Here is a 21,849-nt window from a genome sequence, read left to right as displayed (position 1 = left end):
AGTGAGAACATCAACAAAAAGCGTCAAGCATTGGACATAGCTGAGGAGTAGGCAGCCGAATTTGACAACTTACCAGTGTTTCCTGAGGGCATACACGACCAGTCGCACTGCAAAATTCCCTTTCCTCATTGAGACAAGTTTGCTGGCGTTCCTGAGTCCCACCTCGGGCCGGCCCGGCCCACCAAACCTGCCTGGATACCCCGGGCCCTTGCCCTGATGGTCCCCTGATCGGTGGGTACAACAATCCACAATTCACAGACCGCTTAAAAGCACATGTGCAGAAAACCTTTTCAACAACAGGTAATCAGGCCCGCTGGCTCAATGGCTAGAGCATTCGACTACGGATCGAAAGGTTCCAGGTTCGACTCCTGGGTGGGTCGATTTTTGGTCTTTGAGGAAGTTCCTCATGGGGAACCGGCAGTTTTGTTCTTTTGCCCCATGATACTCATCTCAAGCATCTCAAGTGTCGTCATGGCCTCTGCCTTGGGCATCTTATCACGCGAGACGATGAGCCAGATCTGTTGAATGAAAAACAACTCAAATTGGCAGCTTCCCAGGAAGAGCGAAGTACAAAGAGCAAGCAACAAAAAAGCGAGAAAAGATAGTCAAACGAGCGACGAGAAAGAAAGGAAAGAAGACAAAGCAAAGCAAAACAAGAGCAAACTGAACCGCCATCCCAAACCATTCCCCGTTCCCACCCCCTTATTTTCAACCACCCTCAGGAAACCCCAATCCGAATGCAATCCGAACCGAGCCCTCCGAACACCTGACCCCTGACCCTAGTATCCAAAAAAAGACCTAGACCCGAGCCCATGCCGTCTTATTTTGCCATATTCCATGTGCTGTGGTGTTGTGACACTTTAGAAGCAGTGCTTCTTGATCTCCGTGATGCCGATGATCTCCTGGACAAGCTTGTAGAGGGTCTGGCCGCCGGCCTTGATCCACTGAGCCTTGTTCTTGCCCTTGAAGATGAGCTTGACGGCCTTAGTGACGCCACCAATAGCCTTGATGTACTTCTTGATGCGCAGGAGCTTAGCAGCGGGAACCACGTTGGTCGCAATCATCTTCGCGACGGCCAGGGCGCACTTGAGCTTGTTGCGGCGGGCCTCGAGCTGGCCGCGCGCCACGAGGCCGCCATCGGCCTCCTCCTCAGAGCCTTCAAGACCGGCGTCGAAAAAATCCAGCGAACCCTCGGCGGCATCGTCGTCGGCCTCCTCAACGTCGCGCTTCTGCTCGCCGGGCTCGCGGTAGCCGTTCTCGATGAGCCACTTGTTCAGAGCCTCGTCGCCCTGCTCGAGAATCTCATCCGGGATGTCCATAATCTGGGCGAACAGAGCCTCCAAGGCAATGTCCATGTCCTCGTCAAGATCCAATTCGAGATCGTCGTCGTCGTCGTCACGGGCCAGGAGGCCATCCACCTGCTCGGGAGCCGCATCGGCGCGAGCAACGAGGCCGTCCACGACCTGGACATCGCGGGCGTCAATGGCCAGGTTGTTCACCTCAGTCTCGGCAGTCGGGGCCGGGAGGGCGGCAACCGAGGCGATGAGGAGAGCGGTGGAAGCGGCGATGAGCTGGAACTTCATTTTGAAAGTGAAAAAGGAGTTGCTTTCGAAGCTAAGAAGAGCTGAGCAAGAAGAGTGTTTTGAAGGCTGGTTGTTGGAGGCTGGGAAGGCTGGGAAGCTGTTGCTTTTGTAGGCTGATTGATCTCTGAGGCTTTGATGCTGCTGATGATGGTGATGATTTCGAGCTGGAGATGTCGAACCATCGTCCTCCTTTTATACACGTTTGGGCCCTTATGACAAGACTCTTTCCCCCTCTCTCGACCTGGTGTTGTTCGTCCGTTGAGATCCGTAGCCGGCGTATCTCCAACGCCTTGCTGACTCCGAATGGAGATGGCGATTCCTCGCGATGTCCTCTGGAAGCCATGGTGAAATTGCAAAATTAGAACGACGGCATAACTCGTTGAGGTGGATGACTGCTCGATTGATTGCGCTCATTTCGGAGATCGGGACGATTACAAGAAAGATGAAGTCAGTGAGCCTACAGCTCGGTGAAAGTTCTCACTATGTCATGAAGTCATCATGTTCGCCTCATTCACTCTCAGACACAGTCGTGCGGCACAGGTCGTGTGAGTGAGCCCACTCTCATGTGGCGGGCCCCTAAGACGGTGAACTGGTGACACCGAGCTTCACTGAACGATGGTAGTATTGTCCACACACTCGGTAACTGAAATAGGTTGTTCATATTTTCGCTTTGGGACTTGAGTCGGACTCATACCAGCCGACCAATAATCACCACAAAAGTTGTTCCTATGTTGCACACATCTAGCAGTTGAGAGTGGCCCAATGGTTGAACCGTCTGGAGTGTCAGCAGTTGGCCTGCGACAAGGCGGGATGTCACCCCCGAATCGGAAGATCAACCCCAGCCCCTGGGGTTGCCTGAAATAGGAGCAGCCTCAACTGTCAGCTCGACCTGCCCCAGGCACAATGCTACCTCAGCGCTTGACATCGGAACAACAACCAACCCGCAGAGCTAGGTCGGCGCCGAAGACTCGGTGTTTCTTTCGGCTGATGGATTTCGAGAAAATTCAATGAGCTGGGATAATTCACGCACCGAGTTGCTCCATCTTAGATCCTACGGGTAGTCTTAGTGGCTTGATGCTTCAGATGGATTCGCAATTAATAACAGGTGTCTTCTGCCCTCGCAGGCTTCTCTTTCGGAATGGAATCATGATTGTCAACGACCAGTGGACGCCAAGACAGACGCCGAAGATGTATGTACGGAGGGCGTCGCTCTTTCATGACCGATCGCTCTTGATATCCCTGGACAACTCGTCATCTCGTCTTTCTCTTTTGCCTCGTTCTTTTTCATTTTCTAACACCTCAGTACCCTAATCAGGTATGTACCCGAGGCACTGTTCGGGCACATCGTCGTGGGCTGGAACTGCTGGACCTATTCTGAATGTCAGACTGACAGGTTGCTTGGGGCCTCGCCGGGAAATAATTCCCAGCTCACATAGCCACGGTGCAGAGGCACAGTTTGACCTGTTATGTGGAAGAATATCGCCAAGTAAGAATCTCTCCGGACTGACAGGGTAGGCCGCGCCCCGTATAGGTCAGGTACCTAGGTCGGACTACCATGTCAGGTAAGCCGAATATCCCTTGACGCAGAACAGGGGTACGTCCAGGATAACTCCTCCACAACCCCAGCTCATCTCTGCCAAGATCCGCCTCTCCGTTCCCATGCTTCTGAAGTGCAGGTTTTTATGTTTCGTCCCCGAATCACAAACCTGTCCCTTTTCGCTGCATGACGCCGGTGTTCTGGGTCAGCAAATGAGAGGAGATTGCATAGTGTGAACAGACCTCCAGATACTACCGATTAATTCACAGTTCTCACCATCATTGGCCTGCTCGATCTCGCCGCACGATGGCTCGCAGTCGGTTCTTCATCACGGGCTCCTCCGACGGCCTGGGCTCCTTGACGGCACAACGTCTTGTCTCTCAAGGCTACCAGGTTGTCCTGCACGCTCGAAACCCCGAGCGAGCACGGGACGCAGCAGCGGCATGTCCGGGAGCTGATGCTGTTCTGGTAGCGGATTTGAGGAATATTGATGAGATCAAGCGCCTAGCCGTCGACGCCGACAAGCTCGGACCGTACGACGCCATCATCCACAACGCCGGAGTCTTCATTCGATCAAGCGGCAATGCCAAAGACCACAGCACTTCCTCCCAGAGCCAGGTGCGGGGCAAGCCGCTTCCCGCCACTTTCACCGTCAATACACTCGCGCCGTACCTGCTCACCTGCCTCATGGCCAAACCAAAGCGGCTCGTGTACGTCTCCTCGGGCATGCACGCAGGGGGTCAACCAAATGTCGGCGGCCATGGCAGACTCGACCTCACAGCATCGGGTTACAGCGACACCAAGCTCCACAATGTCATGCTCGCCAAGGCGTTTGCCCGGCAATGGCCTGAGGTGGGCTGCTACTCGGTGGACCCGGGGTGGGTGCCGACTAAAATGGGCGGACCGTCGGCGACGGGACGAATCGAGGACAGCATCAAGTCTTTTGTCATGTTGGCTTTGGGTGAAGACCAGGAAGACTGGACAAACGGAGGCTATTTCTACAACTCAAGAGCGCAACGACCCAACGCGGTTGCGAATGATGAAAAGTTGCAAGATGAGTTGCTCGCTGTGTTGGGAGAGATTAGCGGCGTTCAAGTCCCAGAATAACCCGGCGAGCTAGGGGCTGGATGGGCAAGGGGTGGGACTAGCTAGGTGTATGGATGCCTCGGGGTCTTCTCCGACCGGGCGACAGGGAGCCGCGGTGTGGCGTCCTTCCTCCGTCGAAGCGCATGTGGGTTTGGGGGTTTCCAAGCTGCAGGGCAAAAAACTGCAACCTCATCGAGGTTGTGGTGGACAGAGAGCTTGTTTTTCTCCGCCGATCGTTTGCATGCCTGTGAGTCTCGGCCCTGCGCGACAACCTTTTTTGCCGCAAATCTGGTCTAGAACCCTGGGGAATGAGAAATTATTCCAGATAATGGCATGAAACTTCAGCTCGAGGCTAACTCATTTGTGCTTTGCTTTCAATGCGGGTTATGCGATTCGTGGTCGACTCACTCCAGTGTGGTGATCTTGGCAGATGTCAGCTTGTGCTAGTTTTTTTAAGCTTTTCTTCCCGTCCTGACCAGACCCCCGGAGCCTCCCGGAGCGGTCAACAAAGAATGAACACGGCTAGCCTTGAACGGGCTGACCCGAAAACGGGTGATGATACCGCATCAGATGCGTCCTGACCAGGCCACAGGTCCACTGAGCTCAGACTACCAGCAAGCTCACAGTCCGGGCAATGCAGCTGCAGGCGTCTGAGATGGCGGGGTTGTCCGAATTATTCCTAAGAGGGTTCAGGCATGGCGAGAGGAAGAAAGCCGCGGGCCAGTCTCGGGGGTCAATCCATGGATGACATCAAACCGACGTCAGTGGCACCCCTCGAGGGACAATGAGATATATCTAGGGCGCCCTCACCCTGACGGTGTCGGCCTTCATGCTGCGCATCACTCCTCGTCCCATACATCTTTGATATATCCTCAGGCTGAAACCTCCAGGGCGGACGGTGCTCTCAAGCCTGTTCCTTTACTCCTTTAGCTTCCTATATCCTATACCTCAGAATACGTATCACTGTAACGATGACACTTCTACGCCGTCCCACCTTCTTTAGCGCGTCTGACGGACACGAGAATGGCAGCTCTTCCTTCTTGCCTATGCTCACACGGCCCTTGACGAAGCACAACAACATTGTGGCTGTTCTGGGAGAATTTGTTGGCACGTTCCTCTTTCTCTTCTTTTCCTTCGCCGGGACCCAGCTCGCCAATACGCCTCCTCCGACCAACAACGATGGCTTGCCCAATACGTCCAATCTGATGTTCATTGCACTAGCATTCGGCATGAGCCTCTTGACCAATGTTTGGGTCTTCTACCGCGTTACTGGCGGTTTGTTCAACCCTGTGGTATGTCTCAGTCATCATCACTGATTGCTGGTCATGGGCTGGACACATGTGCTAAAACAGTCATTCTTTCAGGTGGCCCTGGCTTTGCTTCTGATTGGCGGTCTCTCGCCGGTCCGCTTTGTTCTTGTCGTCATTGCCCAATTCCTGGGAGCCATTGCTGCAGCGGGTGTTGTGTCGGCCTTGTTTCCGGGCCCTATGGTTGTCGCAACCACCTTGGCTGGAGGAGCAACCATTGTCCAAGGCCTCTTCATTGAGATGTTCCTCACGGCTCAGTTGGTGTTTGTCATCCTCATGGTGGCCGTTGAGAAGCACAAGGCAACCTACCTTGCTCCTCTCGCCATCGGCATCGCCTTTTTCCTCTGCGAGCTTGTTGGTGAGTGACCCATAGCGAGTGTGTCGTCTCCAACACGTCAGACGTCGGCTAACACGATGCGTCAAGGCGTTTACTTCACTGGTGGCTCTCTCAACCCGGCACGTTCCCTTGGTCCTGCCGTTGTTGGCCACTCGTTTCCGGGCTACTTTTGGATTTACTGGGTTGGCCCTCTGTTGGGTTCTCTCTTGGCTTGCGGCTTTTATGTTCTCCTCAAGTACCTGCGGTGGCAGGATTGCAATCCAGGACAAGACTGGTATGCTCCAAATGAGAAAGCTCAAACATGCACAATTACCCTCAAGAATGCGGAGGCTGACAGATTCACAGGAACGACATCGAGAAAATGGAGTCAGAGAAGCGGCAGCTTTCCTTTAAGGGGAATCAGTCTACCTGCACTCATCATTCAGCGGCAACCGAGGCCCAATCTGCCAGCTCACAGGCCGAGCCTCAGGCTACCACCACTGCCTAAACGGCATCCATGAATGTGAGACTTTCTGCAGTGGATCTCAAACGAAGGAAGATATCTGCTTCGGGTATTGTCCTCATCCACCCTAAAAGGGTGGATGGTCGTGTGTTACTATCCTTTACTTGACTTTTAATGACGCGCGACGATCAACGGGGTAATAGGGTTTGCATAACGGGAATTGGGAACATCGGGGTTGGGAAAAGGGAAAAGGAAGGTTGGGGAAAGGGGAGGCCGGGAAAAAGGGGAACATGATTTAATGTGAATGCCATCCATTCATCTAATAAATGACGCCCGAACCTTGGGTCTTCCATCTTCAGTTTGTTCAGTGCCTTGAACGTGGAATTTAGCTAGGACACTGGAACGCTCAATCAATCCAAGACCAGGATCATCACGGGAGGATCATAATAATTAATGAAACAACACAACTCGGATTAGCTGGGGTGACATCTATACACAAGCCGACACTATCGCCTTTTCCCTTCGCCAGTCATAAAGCCACAGCTCCCTTCCCCATCTATTCCTCTTCCTTCTCCTTCTACCGTGGGTCGCAGTAACCGAACTCAGGTTGGCAGCCGACGATGTACGGGCAGTATTGATCACCATCACCGCACCAGCCAAACTGACTGCAGCAGCGTCCGAAGGGTGAGCCAAGGCAGTTGACGCCGTTGCCGCAACGACCGTCGGTGCTAGAGCGCTGGCCAGGCGGAAGGGTGAACGACGGTGCCGCCGAGGTAGTGGTGCTGGTGGTGGTGGTTGAGGTGGTGGTGGTGCTGCTGGGAACGGCGCTTGTAACCGGGCTAGTTTCATTACCCGCAGGGTAGCCCGGCAGGCCCGGAATGCCGACACAGGCACCGAACTCCGAGCGGCAACCGGGGCCGCAGTACTCCATGGACGAACCGCACCAGAAATGCTGCGAGCAGCAAGGGCCGAAGTTGGGGTTGCCGATGCAGACGGTGTTGTTTCCGCACTGGCCGTTGGTGGTCACTTGGAGCTCGCCCGTAGGGAAGGGGATGATGGAGGTGCTAGTGCTGCTGGTGCTGGACTGAGAGGTGGTTGTCGTCGACGTAGACGAGGAGCTCGGAGTGATGGTGGTAGTCGTCGAAGTGCTGCTCGTCGAGGTGCTGCTAGTAGTCGGAACAACGGTGGTGGTCGGAGGCAGCCTCGGCCATCCGCAATACCCATACTGGGGCTGACAGTCGAAGAGTGGGTGGCAGTGATCGACCGAATCACCACACCAACCGTAGTCGGAGCAGCACAGATCGTTCGGGCATCTGCCAGCGCTGGGACCACATTGGATACCCGATTGGCGAATACCAAGAAGGGAAGCGACGTGGCTGGCCCCAAAGCGAGCCTTCAGGGCACGGCGTTGCGCAGCGAGAGCCACCACATCAATGCCATCCTTCGCCGCGTCGAGGTTGACGCTGAGTGCGCCTGTCCAGCAGAGTGCTGCTGCCAGACCGAGATAGATGGACCTCATCATGTCAGGATTCTTCCCTCGCAGGACTAAGAGTCACGGTGGGCGTAGGCCAGGCGTGCGGAGGAGTTCGATGATGAACAAGACGTTGGTCCCTGACATAGGAGAGGAAGTTTTCAAGACGGCGGGATCGAGGTGAATTTGAAGTTCTCTGGCCATGCCGGTACGGCCATTTCTCCCCGCGCTTCCGATGATAGACTCCTCATTCCAGGGGTCGACTGCCGGCTGTAGATCAGAGATCCGCAGAACATGTTGGATTGTCCCGACTGCTGAGAAATAGCAATGTTCACGGGAATTAATATAAAGATACCTTGGGTGACAACCACTACTATCCGGAGCATTGCTATAGGTATCCATGGGAAACAGAGAATGAGGCTAAATCTCGGCTTGCCGATTTTACCGAGCTGCGGTGAGCTTCTGCACGCCCGGCGGGGCTGCTCCGGCTGTGTGTACCGCCGACTACACCATCTTGGCAGCAATCGACAGACTCGGGGTAGACTGTTCGCGGCGCGAATGGCCTTTGAAAGGGTGGCAACATGGTCTCGGCATGGATCGCATGCCGTTTTGGGTAGGGGACATACTATCTCCTTGGTCGAAGGACCCTGATGTGAACTGTGATGCCGAAACTAATCATGGGCTGCAGGTGAGCCATATGGTAGGTTGACCTAGAATAGATATTAAAGTAACTCCAGAAAGCCGGATATCAACCTATGTAGGTAGGGCGATACCAATCGCTAAGCTTGGGTGCATGTGTCGTTCGATATCCGGTGCGGCACTGGGTTCGGGATTGGAGGAGGAGAGGATCCTTTCCCTAATCATCTTGTCAGGCCAAGAACATGATGATTTGTGGTAGGTACCCGGCCAGTCCTCAGAAAAGCGGAAGCCCCCGTTGTTCTCCGTAGTCAAGGCATTCTTTGGTCAATCTCTTCCGGGGCTCTACATCTCTGGAGAGTTTGATGTTACTCTGTCAGGAGTCAATGCGCAGTGTGCAGGCCTGGGGCTGATGTTTCCCAGGTTCTGGGCAATGGGTGCGCACGGAACGGCACACCTGAAAAACCCGGAACCCTTTCTCGTGGGATGAACGGCTAGGCATGTGGTACCTTAGGACATACACAATATGTCTTCCAGGGTTGTGTTAGAAGTCACCCCCGGAGAACGCTAGACCCCGGCATGGCGAGGTTGCAAGGGCAAGGTAGCAAGGTTGCAGCGTGACAATGAATTCTTCCGCCAATATTGAGCGACGTCCCATGACCCAGAGATGGCACATATGGTAGCCAGGAACCAACGTGTGTTGCGCTGTTTGGTTGGTATCCCAGAATCTTCGGAAGCAAAAGTAAGTTCCTGGCGTGGGTTCATGGTAAAAGGTTTTGTGGAAGAAGGCCGACTGGTGATGACTGAGCTGGTCGACCATGGGTGATCTATACAAGCTGGATCATTGATTAATTAAATTAGAGAATTATACTGATTTATTAATTTTACCTAGGTAGGTAGCCATGCGACTCTGTGCCTCCGAAAAATCCGGTTTTCTTCGTCCGGACTCCCGGGTGTCGATCGACGATGGGTTAAGGGCCTGCCCGCATGCTCAGCCCCGAGTACATCGAGAGCTTTCCGTCAGGTCTCTCTGTTGATTTGGAGACGAAATAATCATCCAGAAATTACATGCCTATACATTTTCAATCTAGGCTGATCAGTGAATGAAGGAATTGTTTACCCAGTAGACGATGGTTGGGAGATTTGATGCTAACAGTCGTGGGCCTGGGAATGTTTCTTAATATTATTTCAAACAGACCGTTGGGATTATGAGTTCCTTTGTCCCTCGCGTCAGATACGCACACGTAGCCCTTTTTGGACGCCGTCTGGTATTCAGTTACTCCAACATCTTGCACCGATGTGAGAACGGTAAAATGAAGAGTCTCAGGACATTCTGAGATATGGCAAATGCGCGGGAGTGAAACAGCTGCCTGATGGAGCAGTTCATTCTTTTCCTCCTCAGTCTTTACACTCTCGAATTCTTGGGAGACATCTGACATATATACCTAATCGCTCCAGAACCAAGACGAAAACTGCCGGATGTGATGAATGCCTAACTTAAACTCAGAAATTATTCAACGCCTTGTTCAAGAGGACATCTCACGGCACAACGGTCACAAGAGCCCGCTACTAACGACGACTGACAGCATGACTTGGACAAAGAACCAGACTTCGCCGACGATCACATTTAATGAGGAAAGGAGATGGCAGTAGTTGATCGGAGTTTGGGGTTGATGACAGAAACCGGGATCATCATACCTGATCCTTTACCTCTTCATTTCTTCCCTCGATAAAGATCGTAGTTAATGAGGCTGATGCTCGTGTCCCTGGCTGACGTTGAAACATCTGGCATGCAGGTCACGCATACCTGGTAGCATGCTCATGCCATGGTGCCTATAGTACGGGCCGCAGAATAAGCTTATAAGGTGCATATAGGGTATATGTCACCCACTGACATCTGTAAATTGCTAGGGAAAACCCCTTCACATCCCCCGTGACATGAACTCAATCAAGATGACGTATCACGAGGAGGCGGGAGCTCCAGCAACACGGCAGATTTACTAGTTTCTCGGCCTCTGACGATTGGATACTGCCGTTCCTGCCAAATTGTTTGACCACCTCCACGCCGCCGAGGTCCCTGAACGACATGATACATGCCTAGGTGCCTCGGGAGGTACATGTACCTAACAGGTCGTCTGCATATTCACTTGACACCTTCCTTGTTGGCCTGGGGTCACTCAGCAGGCCTGTCGCGATGGCGCTGGGTTCTGTACCCGGTCCCATGGTGACCATTTGGGGTTAGGCCCTACGTACCAGGTACATGAAAACCACCTGAAAACTGGAATCATGCGTGTCCGCCATCCGTTCGCAGGATGAAGGCACTGTGTGGTCATGTATTTCCATCTCAATACCTTTCCCGGGCGTATTTTTCACGCGCCTTTTCTTCGAATTTACCTCAAATATCCTCTCGCCCTGAGAGCTTGACAGTCAGTTGACCTCGCCTGGGGTATGTCTGAGCGCTCTCCTGGAGCCTGCTCGACGTCCGGAAGGCACGAGAGGACAAAGACAAGAAATGAACAGGAAGAAACATCGCAGGATACCACCCGGATAGTATGATGTACTGTAGGTAGTAATCTTTCCTTATCCACCCAGCCCAGAGGCAAGCCAAACAGAGTCCCGCTCCCACATCCGTGTCTCCATCTGATGAGGTGCGTCGCCGTGGAAAGGATGAGGTCTACTTGGTAAATTCTCCGTAGGTAGGTAGGTAGGTAATTACCGCAGGTATTCGGCAATAAACAACCCGCAGCGGCGCGGAGTCCCACACGCCTATTGGAGCTGCAGAATCCCAACTCGCCGGAGCGGAGGGCTGACTGTTGGGCCCTGGTTCACGCTAGAATTTTCGACAGAACCCACCGACGCGCGCCCTTTTTTTTGACCCACGAATGCCGAAGAGTGCGGAGCCGCAGTTTTGATTCATCGCGATGGGATTAATACTGTCAACGTTGGCCGGAGATAATGCTAACAAGACTCACCGAGCCATGTATTAACTGAACAATCGGATAAAGACAGCACGTTGTTGGTTCTATATATCGCCTTTACGAAATGTTCGCCACTGGACCAGAGCTTTTACCTACGCCCTGCAGATTGCAAGCGTCGTTGCTGACAGTGTTCAGGTGGAGTCAAACCGGTAGTTTACACTAGTTCCAACCTTTTAGTGTATAAGGGATCAGCCGCAGCGGATTTCCGAGAGCTGAAAATTTGCCAAATCGGGACTCAACTACTCCGAACAAGCATGGATAGTGACAAGAGTCCCTTGTCGCCACATGGTGATCACCACAGATCTCACTCAACCGAGCATCCGGTACCACCTCCACGGCGTACACTACTCCGTACAACCGACACTGCTTGAATCAGGTACGCTTCCAAAGCACACGATGATATGCCTCTGCAGCATGTGCCGCGTGCGAATCTCATCAATAATTCATGATTTGCTATTCTATTCTACTGTGGAGAGCTGAGCAGATCCCTGTGATTCTCGTCGTCAATACAACTCGGCAGGCTGTCCTGGGGCATGGGATGTGTTAAGTCAATAGCTTTCTCCGCCATCTTGGTCCAGACCCATCTGTGACTTTCAGCCCTATCCACGATGATCCGGAGTCGGTCTTAAGCGGGAACGTGGCGAGCTGGAAGGGCAAACCTAGACTAATCCCGGCCCATTCCCTTCCACAAAATCGACTATTGCTTACTGGTATGGATGAGACTCCAGCAAGCGTCAACCGAACAGCAAAGAGTTTATCTCACGACAAGGGTCTGATCAATAGTGTCAGGGACGAGCCAAGAGAGTCCAGCAATGGAGACGGGCAGCAATATCATCAACCTGGAAGCATGGGCTTGAGGGACGCATATATTTAAGCGGAGGGATACGCTGTGTGACCATCTCTGGTCGATGAAGCATCGGCATCCCATCAACAACTCCGGTTGTGGCCTTTCCTTTGCCGGCTTGGAGGGATCTTTGCTCTCCGTACGCTCATTACATCTTTGAGTCCATTCGTTTGGCTTCACTACACACTTCTACCGGTGGTATAACACACCACCGCATCCATTCATTCACTTCCGGCGTTCAACCGAGCCCGTCTTCTTACGCTCGGCCGCCATGGTCCGGCTTCGCCAGCTGGCCATCCTCGGCCTTGCTGGCGTCCCGGGGACGCTGGCAGATGCCGGTCCTGACGACATCACTTGCGTCGATCAGGCGAGCCACCAGACCTCCTTTACCGCTGCGACCGGCGCCGTCTTTGAAATCGTCTGCGCCACAGATTACGCTGGTGGGGATATGGGAGCCACCAGCACGAGCACTTTCGCAGGATGCGTGGAGGCTTGCGCTGCTGCCCCCGGTTGCAAGGCCGTCGCTTACGTCGGCGAGTCCTGCTACCTCAAGAACACCGTTGGTGAGGCCGCTGAGCGCGAATGGGTTTGGGGTGCCAGGCTCGTCCAGGCCAGCAGCAGCGAGGACGATAACAAAACGCCTCTCTCCTGCGTTGACAACGCCAGCGACGGCGTGATCTACCAGGCCAGTAACGACGACTTCGAGATCACCTGCGGCAAGGACTATGCGGGCGGCGATCTCCTCGGCCTTGGCACGGCGTCATTCGAAGAATGTATCGAAGCATGCGACTCCAACGACAAGTGTGTCAACGTCGCGTATGTGCACGGAGCCTGCTACCTCAAGCAAGAGCAAAAGCCGGCTGTCGACAATGCTGCTGTTTGGGGCGCCGTGCGGAAGGTCACCTCAACAGGAACAACAGCCCCATCGAGCCCGTCAGCCCCAACGGCTTCCCCCAGTGCTGCCCTTAGCTGCGAAAACAATGCCAGCCATCTCGTCAAGTACACCTCGGGGAAGAACGGCCTCTATCAAATCATTTGCGGGGTGGACTTTGCCGGCAACGACATTGACGCGACGACGACGGACACGTTCGAAGAGTGCATCGCGGCCTGCGACGAGAATACCGAGTGTGTTGATGTTAGGTGAGTCCCCCTTGCTTTGCAGTTCCCAACGTTCTGTGGCCCCGGGCTGACATATTGGTGATCCCCCCAGCTACGTTGCCCCGTGGTGTTACATGAAGAGCGTCGCCGACGAGTCGATCGAGCTGGCCCACGTGTGGACGGCAAAGCAACTCAAGTCGCCTGGTTCCATCTTCAACTTCCCCACTGTCACCAACTCGACTCCCGGCCCTGATGACACTGAGGAGTTCTTCGAGCCGATCGTCTTGGAGCCAGCACCCATCGCTACATTGGGTCCAGTTCCGCCTCCCGGAGTGAACATGGCCGGCACTGGGGTCCTGACTCCTGACCCGGTTTCCGAGCTTTGGTACAACGGCACGCAGAGTGAAGCTGATGGCAGTGATGCCGTCCCTGTTGTTGTGCGTCTTAACATCACCTACAGCTACCCCTCCATCGTTCTCGATCACTCCATCTGGATCAAGGATGTGGCGTGCGAGGCTGGTGTCTTGCATGGTCGCTTCAACACGTCTTATCCGTTCTATTACGCCAAGGACACCTGGCCGAGTGACGAGGAGGTGTTGCTCATCACCACGGCGCCAACCTGCAGCGACGACGAGACTGGTCAGAACGCTTTCTTCCTCGCCACCACCATCTCCTTCGATGATGCTTCGCTTTCATTCGAGGCCCTCGGTCAGACCGTGGAGCTCAAGGATGTTTTTGCTGAGCTTGATATCGACTTTGGAGACATCACCGTCGATACCCCTGCGGAAGAGGAAGAGCCGGTCGATGCATGCGGCAGTCCCGAGTCGGACACCTTGCTCGGGTTGCCTGCTGTGCCATGCGGCTGGAACTTCGACAAAACCCTCGATGAGAAACTCGGTTTCTACAGCGATGACCATGATGCTCAGGTACGTGACTCCTGTCCCGTTTTTGGATTAGCCAAGACGGTCATGGAAACACGGCGCACTAACAAGTTGACATAAGGCTGTGCTAGCACTTGCTTTCGACGCACCGGAGGAGATTCCTGAGGATCAGACGCCTGCGCTGCGCCCACGATGGGGTTGGCTGTCGAAAGCCGTTTCATGGGTTAGCAACGCCGTTACCACAGTGGTTAACGTTGTGGTTAAGGCGGTTGAGACCGTGGCTGTCGCGGCCTACGAAGTTGGCAAGCAGCTCGCCGTCGGGGTGTACAATTTTGTCAAGGACGGAGTCGAGTTTATGCTGAACGTCGGTGGCGCAATTGTGGACGTGGCTGTTGCGGTTGCCAAAAACGCCGTCGAACTCGCCAAGTTTGCGGTCACGGGTGATTACCAGAACACCCTCGTACTCCCCGTGAACCTCATGGCTCCAGATTCCGTCCTGGTTTCGTCTCCATGGGGCAGAGCGTTGAGGGTGTACCGATACACCATGGACGAAAAGCACCAGCAGTTCGATGCCACAAAGGAGAGGTTGCAAAACATCGCCGAGACTCTCCTCGGTGACATCGAACCTGAGCCTGGCGTTGATGTCTTCTGCATCAACTGTGGCGCTCGCGGTCGGATTGAGGCTGTTGGCAAGATCTCAGCCACTCCTCTCAGCGGAGTCAAGCACGCCAGCATCACCATCAAAGGCAACTTGTACGTCGGCATGTATGTTGGCGTGAACGGCTTCGCCCAGTGGGAGAAAGAGTTCGAAAAAGAGATCTTCGAAAGGGGCCTCCCCGGATGGTCGATTCCGGGCATCGTCACGCTGGGTCCCACCATCAAGGCTGGCAGCAAGTTTGTGGTCAGCTTTGAGGCTGAAGGCCAGCTGATGACGGGCGCGTCGCTCACCTGGTCCGGCTTTGAGGCGGTCCTGGACCTCAAGGACTCGCGCAACTCGAGACAATCGGGATGGACTCCGGAGGTGGACTATGCCTTCCAGGTTCACGGAGCTGCCACTGCCACTGCCGCCGTTGGCGTGCCGGTCGGCGTCTGGTTCGGCATCGACATCTTGAACGGCCTGTTCAGGCAGGGCGCTGAGCTCGTTGATACTCCGGGCATCACGGCAACAGCCGCCTCCCAGATCAGTCTCGGAACCGAGGAGATCTCATTCGGCGAGGACGAATGCCCCGGAATTGCCTGGGACATCAAGCTCACCAACGAAGTTACCCTCGAAATCGATCACTTCCACGAGTGGAAGCTGTTTGAATGGGCAAGCCCGGCGCTCGCTGAGGGTTGCATCCCCTTGATTGGCGGCTCCTCGGACGACGAGTCAACCACCCCTGGCAACAACGGCACGATCATTGGCAATCCTGAGATCCCGAGCCTCCCGCCTCCTCTTCCTGGAGACGAGGACGATGGCAGCGTCAAGTGCCCCGACTGGGACGGTCAAGTCATCTCTGCCATCGATGGCGACCAGTACCGAGTTTACTGCAGCAGCGTGCTGTCGAATTCGAACCCGTACCCGTCGACGACCACCGAGGGCGGCCTGGCAGGGTGCTTGGATTGGTGCAAGGCGACACGGGGCCAGGACTGTTACGCAGTGACATTCAGGCCTAACCCGTCTCTTCCCCAGGGACACGGGACGTGCGTGGCCGCTCCCTCCACCTCGTATACCACGGGTTCCGCCTCTGATGGCCACACGCTGGTACAGCTGAATCCTTTCCAGATCGTTTCGGTCGTCTTTGGCAACATCGACATCACCCAATGGGCTGCTAGCCGCTGGTATGTTGGCAACCACCTCGAGATCAACACCGACATCTTGTTGGCCGGCACCAATGGACAAGATCCCTTACCCGGCATTCGGAAGTCCGTCTTCATGCTGTACTATTATGGCGCCGAGCTGCGTACCTGGGTCGGCTTGGAATCCAGTGGCATGGTCTACATCCGACCCGGCCCTGTCTCGCAGGCGCCCTCGTCCACCATGCTCGTCCCGGACTGGAAGGCGTCTGAAATCCAGGTCGGCTTGCAATTGCGGCCCGGCTCTCTCCCACCTCAGTATAATGGAGGGACGGCTGACATGATCCCCGTTTACATGCCTAACTTTATTCAGATTATCGACATTTGCTATGGCACGACCCAACTCCGTAACCGCGATATTTGGAACAACGTTTATCTAAAGGCATACCGTAGCGAGGATATGGACTTTGGTAACGGCATGTTTGGTGACACGTGGGTTGGTATCAGGAAGAGCGGAGTCATCTGGTACCGCGACACACGGAACGGCCCTGATGGCCCGTTGCGTCTCGTGGCGGCCATCGAAGGTGACATGTTCAGGTTGATGAACCCTCATGGTTCATTCAAGCGCCGCGATCTCGCGCTGCCCCGTCAGGCTGACGATGCTCCTTACGGCAACTCGACGCTTCCTTCCAACGGGACGGTCCCCACGACGACTGCCACCGCGATCACGTCGACAGGGACGGCCACGCCTCAGTTCTCGATTGAGGGTCTGCCTCCTAACGGCGTGGCCACGGTCCGCGACCTATCGGGGACCACTCAACTCCTCCCGGCCACCAACGGCAACCTGTTCGTCGCGTCCGTCAACGCAAGTTCGGCGGATATTGCGCTGCTGACGAACGGGACGGTGCTCAACGCTATGGTCCTTCCCTCCGATTCGCCAGTGCCATACTTAATCAACAGTGATTCCGCCGAGCGCATTCTGCACTACTTCCCCGACGAGCTCGCCAAGGTCGGCGCGTCACGCCTGCGCCTCGCCACTTGGGATCGCCTCCCCGTGGGCTCGCGTGTGATCAGCTTGGCGCCCATCGCCCGCGACGATGGCGAACCGGTGCTGCTCGGCATTGCGGGCGACGATCACCTCTTCCCCGTCATGTGCGCCATCGAGGGCCAGCTTGACAAGGTATTCTTGGTCAGGGATGTTTCCGAGGCGTCGCTCCGGGCCCTGGAGACTGATGAGATGCGGTTCGTCCTCACCGGTGGCCGCGCAAGCAGCTGCGGACCGCTGGCCATGACGGCGAGCGTCGTGCCGGATTCGGAGTAAGCAGAGAGCGGGGTTGATGTGCATTGCTGGCGTTTGGTTATGAGAGGCTGATGACATGAGGTGCGATGAGTGTTGGTTCGTTTCTCATGTGCCGTTTTTAATGACCTGTTTTTGATGGGGATTTCGTTTCTCGTGTAGCTAGATTTATGACCGGAGTGCTTGATGACCCAATCCCCCAAGTTAAAGAAATGCTGATAAACATTTTCACAACGGATGACAGTAATGCAAATGGACACTGATAGTCCGTGACCTTGTGTCCTGGAACCTTGGCTCGCCGTGCTGTGACCGTCTCAAGACCAGGGAAAACAAAGTTATGAAATTTTGGGTAGAAGTTGGTGATACCGCCGTTGCCTGGCTGGTATGAATGCCGAGTCTCGGAAGAGATGACAGGTGTCGAATAAAGACCAGAGTGTATTCCCGCAGTATCCGCGCTATGCTTGACAAAATTGACATGGCCCCTTCACTCCGACTCGCACATCCTCAGGAGGATCGACCTCCTTCGCTCAACCAAAATGTCCCGATGTTGTTCACCCCTATGTTGCGTCCCTGCGTCACCCGCGGCCCCCATTGTAATCGGCGCCGCCAGCCTTCCGTAGCCGGGCGACAATTTCGGCCTCGTCGAGATCGCGGCGGTCGTCGGCATCGACTTGTATGCTGTAGTGCGACAGGACCTTCTTGACGGTGCCGGCCTCGATGTTGGCGCGGGCCTTGCGCATGATCTTGGTGTTTTGGCCGATCCACACGATGAGGGCGAACTTGACGCGCTTGCTCTCGGCATCATTGGCGTACTCGACGCGTACGTACGCGTACTGGACCTGCCCGTCGTCGAACTGTTGGGCCAGCTCGGCCAGCCCGCCCGAGCCAGTCCGGCTCAGCACCAGCTGGTTGCCCGTGGGCGCCGCGTACGAAATGAGCAGCCAGTTGGTGTCATCCTTGTCGGAGCGAACCGCTTCATACGCGGCCAGGATCTCGGGGGCATCGACGCCGGACATAGTTGCGGTTATGCCGTTCGTGGCTCGGGTTTAACTTGACGTTGGTCGGGCAGTAGATTTGGCGGTGGGCGTTGGGGGGAAGGAGAAGCGTGAACGCTGGGCTACTCGTGGGGTATTTGAACGGAAGAAAGACAGGTTGCAGACTTAGACGAGGGCCAGCACAAGAAAGAAGGTCATTAACGCCGGAATTCCACGTGTAAACTCGGTGGTCAACGGAACATGCCACGCAGACAATGGGGAATCCACCACATGGTGGGTTGGGTTTAAGGGGGAGGGGTGAGGTTGACAGTGGCGGGGAGCCATGTCAGGCTTGGCATCTGGCATCAAGGACAAAAAGGGGGGGGGGGGACCCTAACCCTCCAGGCCTATGGTTCCCATGAGGCGGTGAGCTTTGTGTTGGATGCTCAGGGGCAGAAAGGATATACAGCTCCCAAGCAGTAGCTGTGTCTATTCTTTAGATATAACCCATAATATGAAGGAATAAAACCATTCCACGAAGAGATCACCCGTTTACCATGGAAAAGTCAGGACCAAGTCCCTGGAGCTCCATCCAACCTCGAACGTGTACTCACCCTCTGTTACCAGCACCCAGTTTTGCTCCACCACGTCCCAGTAGCTCAGGTCACGCCTCGTGAGGTCGAACCGTATCCGGCGGCTCTCCCCGGGCTTGAGATAGACCTTGTCGAAACCACGGAGCACACGCACTGGGAAATCCACACCCTCCTTCTCCGGGTACTGGAGGTACAGCTGGGGCACGGCTGCACCCGCGACGGAGCCCACATTCTTAACATCGACCTCTAGGCTGACATAAATGTCCCACAGATCCGGGTTACCACCCTCCTCGCCGCCAGCCCCACTGAGAGGCTGGACCGTGTCATAGCCGTCTGGATACGGGTATGGACCAACCTCGATGTCGTCCACTGACTCAAGGTATGGGTAAATGTACTTTTCCAGCTTGCGGAAGCCAGCAGGGAACAAGGCCTCGCTCTTTGGAGGGATCTCAGTCGGATAGCTCGGTGGCTCGGCAGCTGGGGTGGGACGGGGAGAAGGAAGAGGTATCTTGTCTTTATGCGCAGTAAGGAGGAGGTTGTCGAGGCTAAAGTTGGTGTAGCTGAGGCCGAACCCAAACTCAAACCGCGGCTCGATCCCGTACTTGTCGAAATAACGGTAATCCACGTAAAGGCCTTCCTTGAAGTCTTGCTGCGGGATCATGCCGTTGGGCGTGTACAAGACTTGGCCACCGGGGCCGTAGTCCGCGAGGGTCTTGCCGATGGTGAACGGCAAGTGGCCGGACGGGTTGGTGTCGCCAAAGAGGACATCAGCCAGCGCGTTGCCCGACTCCTGACCAGGCAGGTTGGCAAAGAGAACCGCTTTGACCTTGGGGGAGTCAATCCAATTCTCCATCGTTACTGGACCGACAGCATGGATGACGACCACGACGTCACCTCCACACTTGGATGCCACACTGACAATGAGCTCATCGCCGCCTTTTTGGAGTTGGAGGTTCGGCCGATCACCCTTGACATCCTCCCAACCCACGAAGCCTTCACCAGAATCAGCGTTGGCAAAGACGATGCACAAGTCCACGGCAGACAACGCTGCTGACAGGCCGCCGCTCGGGTTTGGCTTGTTGGTCAAAAATTCGTGGACCGTAACCTTGGACTGGTCGAATTCGCGGCGGAGAGTATCCACCGGAGTGACGAGGTATGGGAATTCAACCGCACCAGAGCCCCAGCCGGAACCCAGCGTCCCTTGGTTGCTGTAATATCGTTAGCAAACTCGCTCCAAACACACGGCTTCGCTATTTACGTACCAGGCACGGTCCTTGCAAGCGTTGGGGCCGTCTCCCGGCCCAGCATCCTCACCGAGAATCGCGACCTGGAACTTTTCATTGTCTCGCTTGTCTGCGCCAGCGAACTTTCGGAAACCTTGACGGGTGAGGGGTAGGATGTTGTCGTCATTTTTAAGGAGCACGATGCCTTCAGCGGCAACCTCGCGCGCAATTACAGAGTGGTTTGCCTGGACATTCACGAACTGGTTGACGACAACCTCGTCCTGAGGGCTCGGGCTACCTGGTGACAGGACACCCATCCGTTCGTCGGTCCATGACGAGAAGTTTGGAGGACGACGCGGGAACTTGGTCTCGTCATCCTGACCCAACTGGTACCACGCCGCAACAATGCGCGTCACCATGTCGTTGAGCCGTTCAACCGGGACGCTGCCATTGAGCACGGCCCTGCTAAGTTCGGGACCCCAGAGTGAGTGCCCATTTGCCCACTTCAAGCCATCACCCGGCATGGTCATGTCCAGTCCTGCCAGGGCGCTGGCGACGCCAGAACGCTGGGCTAGCCAATCACTCATGACGAAACCCTGAAACCCGAGCTCGTCCTTCAGCACGCCATTGAGCAGCTTACTGTTGGCGCAGGCATACGAGTTGTTGACCATATTGTAGGAGCACATCACGGCCGCAACACCCGCCTTCACGGCATCAGCAAAAGGCCATACGTACAGCTCATGCAGCGTTCGGTCATCGATGTTGGAGCTGATGGCATGAGGGGTTCCCCATTCCCACGCCTGCCGGAAGTGCTCTTGTTCGTTGCCGACGTAGTGCTTAATGGTGGCCATGACGCCTTCGCTCTGGATTCCCCGGATCGTCTCGGCACCGGCGACGCCTTGCAGGTATGGATCCGCGCCGAAGCCCTCCCAGTTGCGCCCGCCAGCAGGAGCGCGGCCAAGAGGACCTACGCAAGGCCCGAGAAGGACATTGATACCCTTTTGGCGGGCCTCGATCGCATGGGCCTTGCCGCGGGCATACATGAGCTGCCGGTTCCACGTGGCACCGACTGTGATTCCGGCAGGGAAAGCGGTGATGTTATCGGCAAAGCGTATGCCCAGAGGACCATCCTGAAGCTGCAGTTGTGGGAATCCGACGTGAACAGCAGGGCCGTTGGTGCCCACGGCCAAACCCATCTGCCAGCCTGTTCCCGTCGTGATGTTGACCTTCTCGGCCAGCGTCATCTTGCTAACCAGCTTTGCCGCCTTTTCGTAGCTCGCCGCCCAAGACTTTGCGATACCGCCTTTCGGAGAAGGATACCATGGCGGAGACTGGCCGTATGGTGGCTCCTGCTGAGACTTCTTGTACAAAAAAGCACCGCCTGCGGTGAGGAAGATCCAGAAGACAACGAATGCCGCGGCCAGACCGATGCAACAGCGACTTCGACGCCCTAGGCATCGTAATACCCAGGACTTCTTTCGTCGTTTCACGGGAGGTTGTGGGATGGCATCAGCCGAGAGGATAGGCACAACACGATCCAGGAACTCGGTGGCTTCGATGTCCGAGTCGGACTCGCTGTCGCTGTCATGAGACGACTTCCAGGGGTTCCCTAACAGCCCCTGCTTGCTCTGATCTCGGACCATGGTATCTGCTCTTCTGCGGTTCGGAGTTGTTGCACTGCAACTCAGAGCGCTGGGCTCGAAGCTCTCGGCGGTCGTGTCGCGATGTTACGGTGGAGATGTGGGTAGTCGTCGTGGGGAGAGGCTAGCAACGGAGGTGGTTTCGG

The 21,849-nt window shown here is 55.4% G+C and overlaps 7 protein-coding genes and 1 non-coding gene across 8 annotated transcripts; 4 read left to right on the top strand and 4 right to left on the bottom strand.

Annotated features, from left to right (window-relative positions):
* The first annotated feature begins 307 nt into the window (after window positions 1-307).
* On the top strand, window positions 308-380 carry VTJ04DRAFT_t46. Its single transcript has one exon. It is a non-coding gene; the product is annotated as a tRNA-Arg (tRNA).
* Window positions 381-860: 480 nt separating this feature from the next.
* Window positions 861-1,583, bottom strand: VTJ04DRAFT_2138 (uncharacterized protein; the record flags this gene model as incomplete). The annotated part of the gene is made up of 1 exon (XM_069359894.1): window positions 861-1,583. One exon carries the CDS (start codon window positions 1,581-1,583, stop codon window positions 861-863), a length of 723 nt encoding a protein of 240 aa, XP_069220659.1.
* A 1,843-nt stretch (window positions 1,584-3,426) lies between these two features.
* On the top strand, window positions 3,427-4,227 carry VTJ04DRAFT_2137 (uncharacterized protein; the record flags this gene model as incomplete). The annotated part of the gene is made up of 1 exon (XM_069359893.1): window positions 3,427-4,227. One exon carries the CDS (start codon window positions 3,427-3,429, stop codon window positions 4,225-4,227), a length of 801 nt encoding a protein of 266 aa, XP_069220658.1.
* A 950-nt stretch (window positions 4,228-5,177) lies between these two features.
* Window positions 5,178-6,337, top strand: VTJ04DRAFT_2136 (uncharacterized protein; the record flags this gene model as incomplete). Its single annotated transcript, XM_069359892.1, has 4 exons — window positions 5,178-5,498; window positions 5,571-5,871; window positions 5,938-6,124; window positions 6,196-6,337. The coding sequence occupies 4 exons, from the start codon at window positions 5,178-5,180 to the stop codon at window positions 6,335-6,337; spliced, it is 951 nt and encodes a 316-aa protein (XP_069220657.1).
* Window positions 6,338-6,869: 532 nt separating this feature from the next.
* On the bottom strand, window positions 6,870-7,814 carry VTJ04DRAFT_2135 (uncharacterized protein; the record flags this gene model as incomplete). Its single annotated transcript, XM_069359891.1, has 1 exon — window positions 6,870-7,814. The coding sequence occupies one exon, from the start codon at window positions 7,812-7,814 to the stop codon at window positions 6,870-6,872; it is 945 nt and encodes a 314-aa protein (XP_069220656.1).
* Window positions 7,815-12,492: 4,678 nt separating this feature from the next.
* VTJ04DRAFT_2134 (uncharacterized protein) lies at window positions 12,493-17,297 on the top strand (the record flags this gene model as incomplete). The annotated part of the gene is made up of 3 exons (XM_069359890.1): window positions 12,493-13,361; window positions 13,432-14,245; window positions 14,322-17,297. 3 exons carry the CDS (start codon window positions 12,493-12,495, stop codon window positions 17,295-17,297), a joined length of 4,659 nt encoding a protein of 1,552 aa, XP_069220655.1.
* A 551-nt stretch (window positions 17,298-17,848) lies between these two features.
* VTJ04DRAFT_2133 (uncharacterized protein) lies at window positions 17,849-18,289 on the bottom strand (the record flags this gene model as incomplete). Its single annotated transcript, XM_069359889.1, has 1 exon — window positions 17,849-18,289. One exon carries the CDS (start codon window positions 18,287-18,289, stop codon window positions 17,849-17,851), a length of 441 nt encoding a protein of 146 aa, XP_069220654.1.
* A 510-nt stretch (window positions 18,290-18,799) lies between these two features.
* VTJ04DRAFT_2132 (uncharacterized protein) lies at window positions 18,800-21,706 on the bottom strand (the record flags this gene model as incomplete). The annotated part of the gene is made up of 2 exons (XM_069359888.1): window positions 18,800-20,048; window positions 20,103-21,706. 2 exons carry the CDS (start codon window positions 21,704-21,706, stop codon window positions 18,800-18,802), a joined length of 2,853 nt encoding a protein of 950 aa, XP_069220653.1.
* Window positions 21,707-21,849: the final 143 nt, after the last annotated feature.

This window comes from Mycothermus thermophilus (assembly GCF_041956435.1).
Source record: "Mycothermus thermophilus strain CBS 625.91 unplaced genomic scaffold VTJ04scaffold_2, whole genome shotgun sequence".
Taxonomy (NCBI): Eukaryota; Fungi; Ascomycota; class Sordariomycetes; order Sordariales; family Chaetomiaceae; genus Mycothermus; species Mycothermus thermophilus.
Note: the sequence above shows the minus strand (reverse complement) of the source record. Positions and strands in the feature narration are given on the sequence as shown.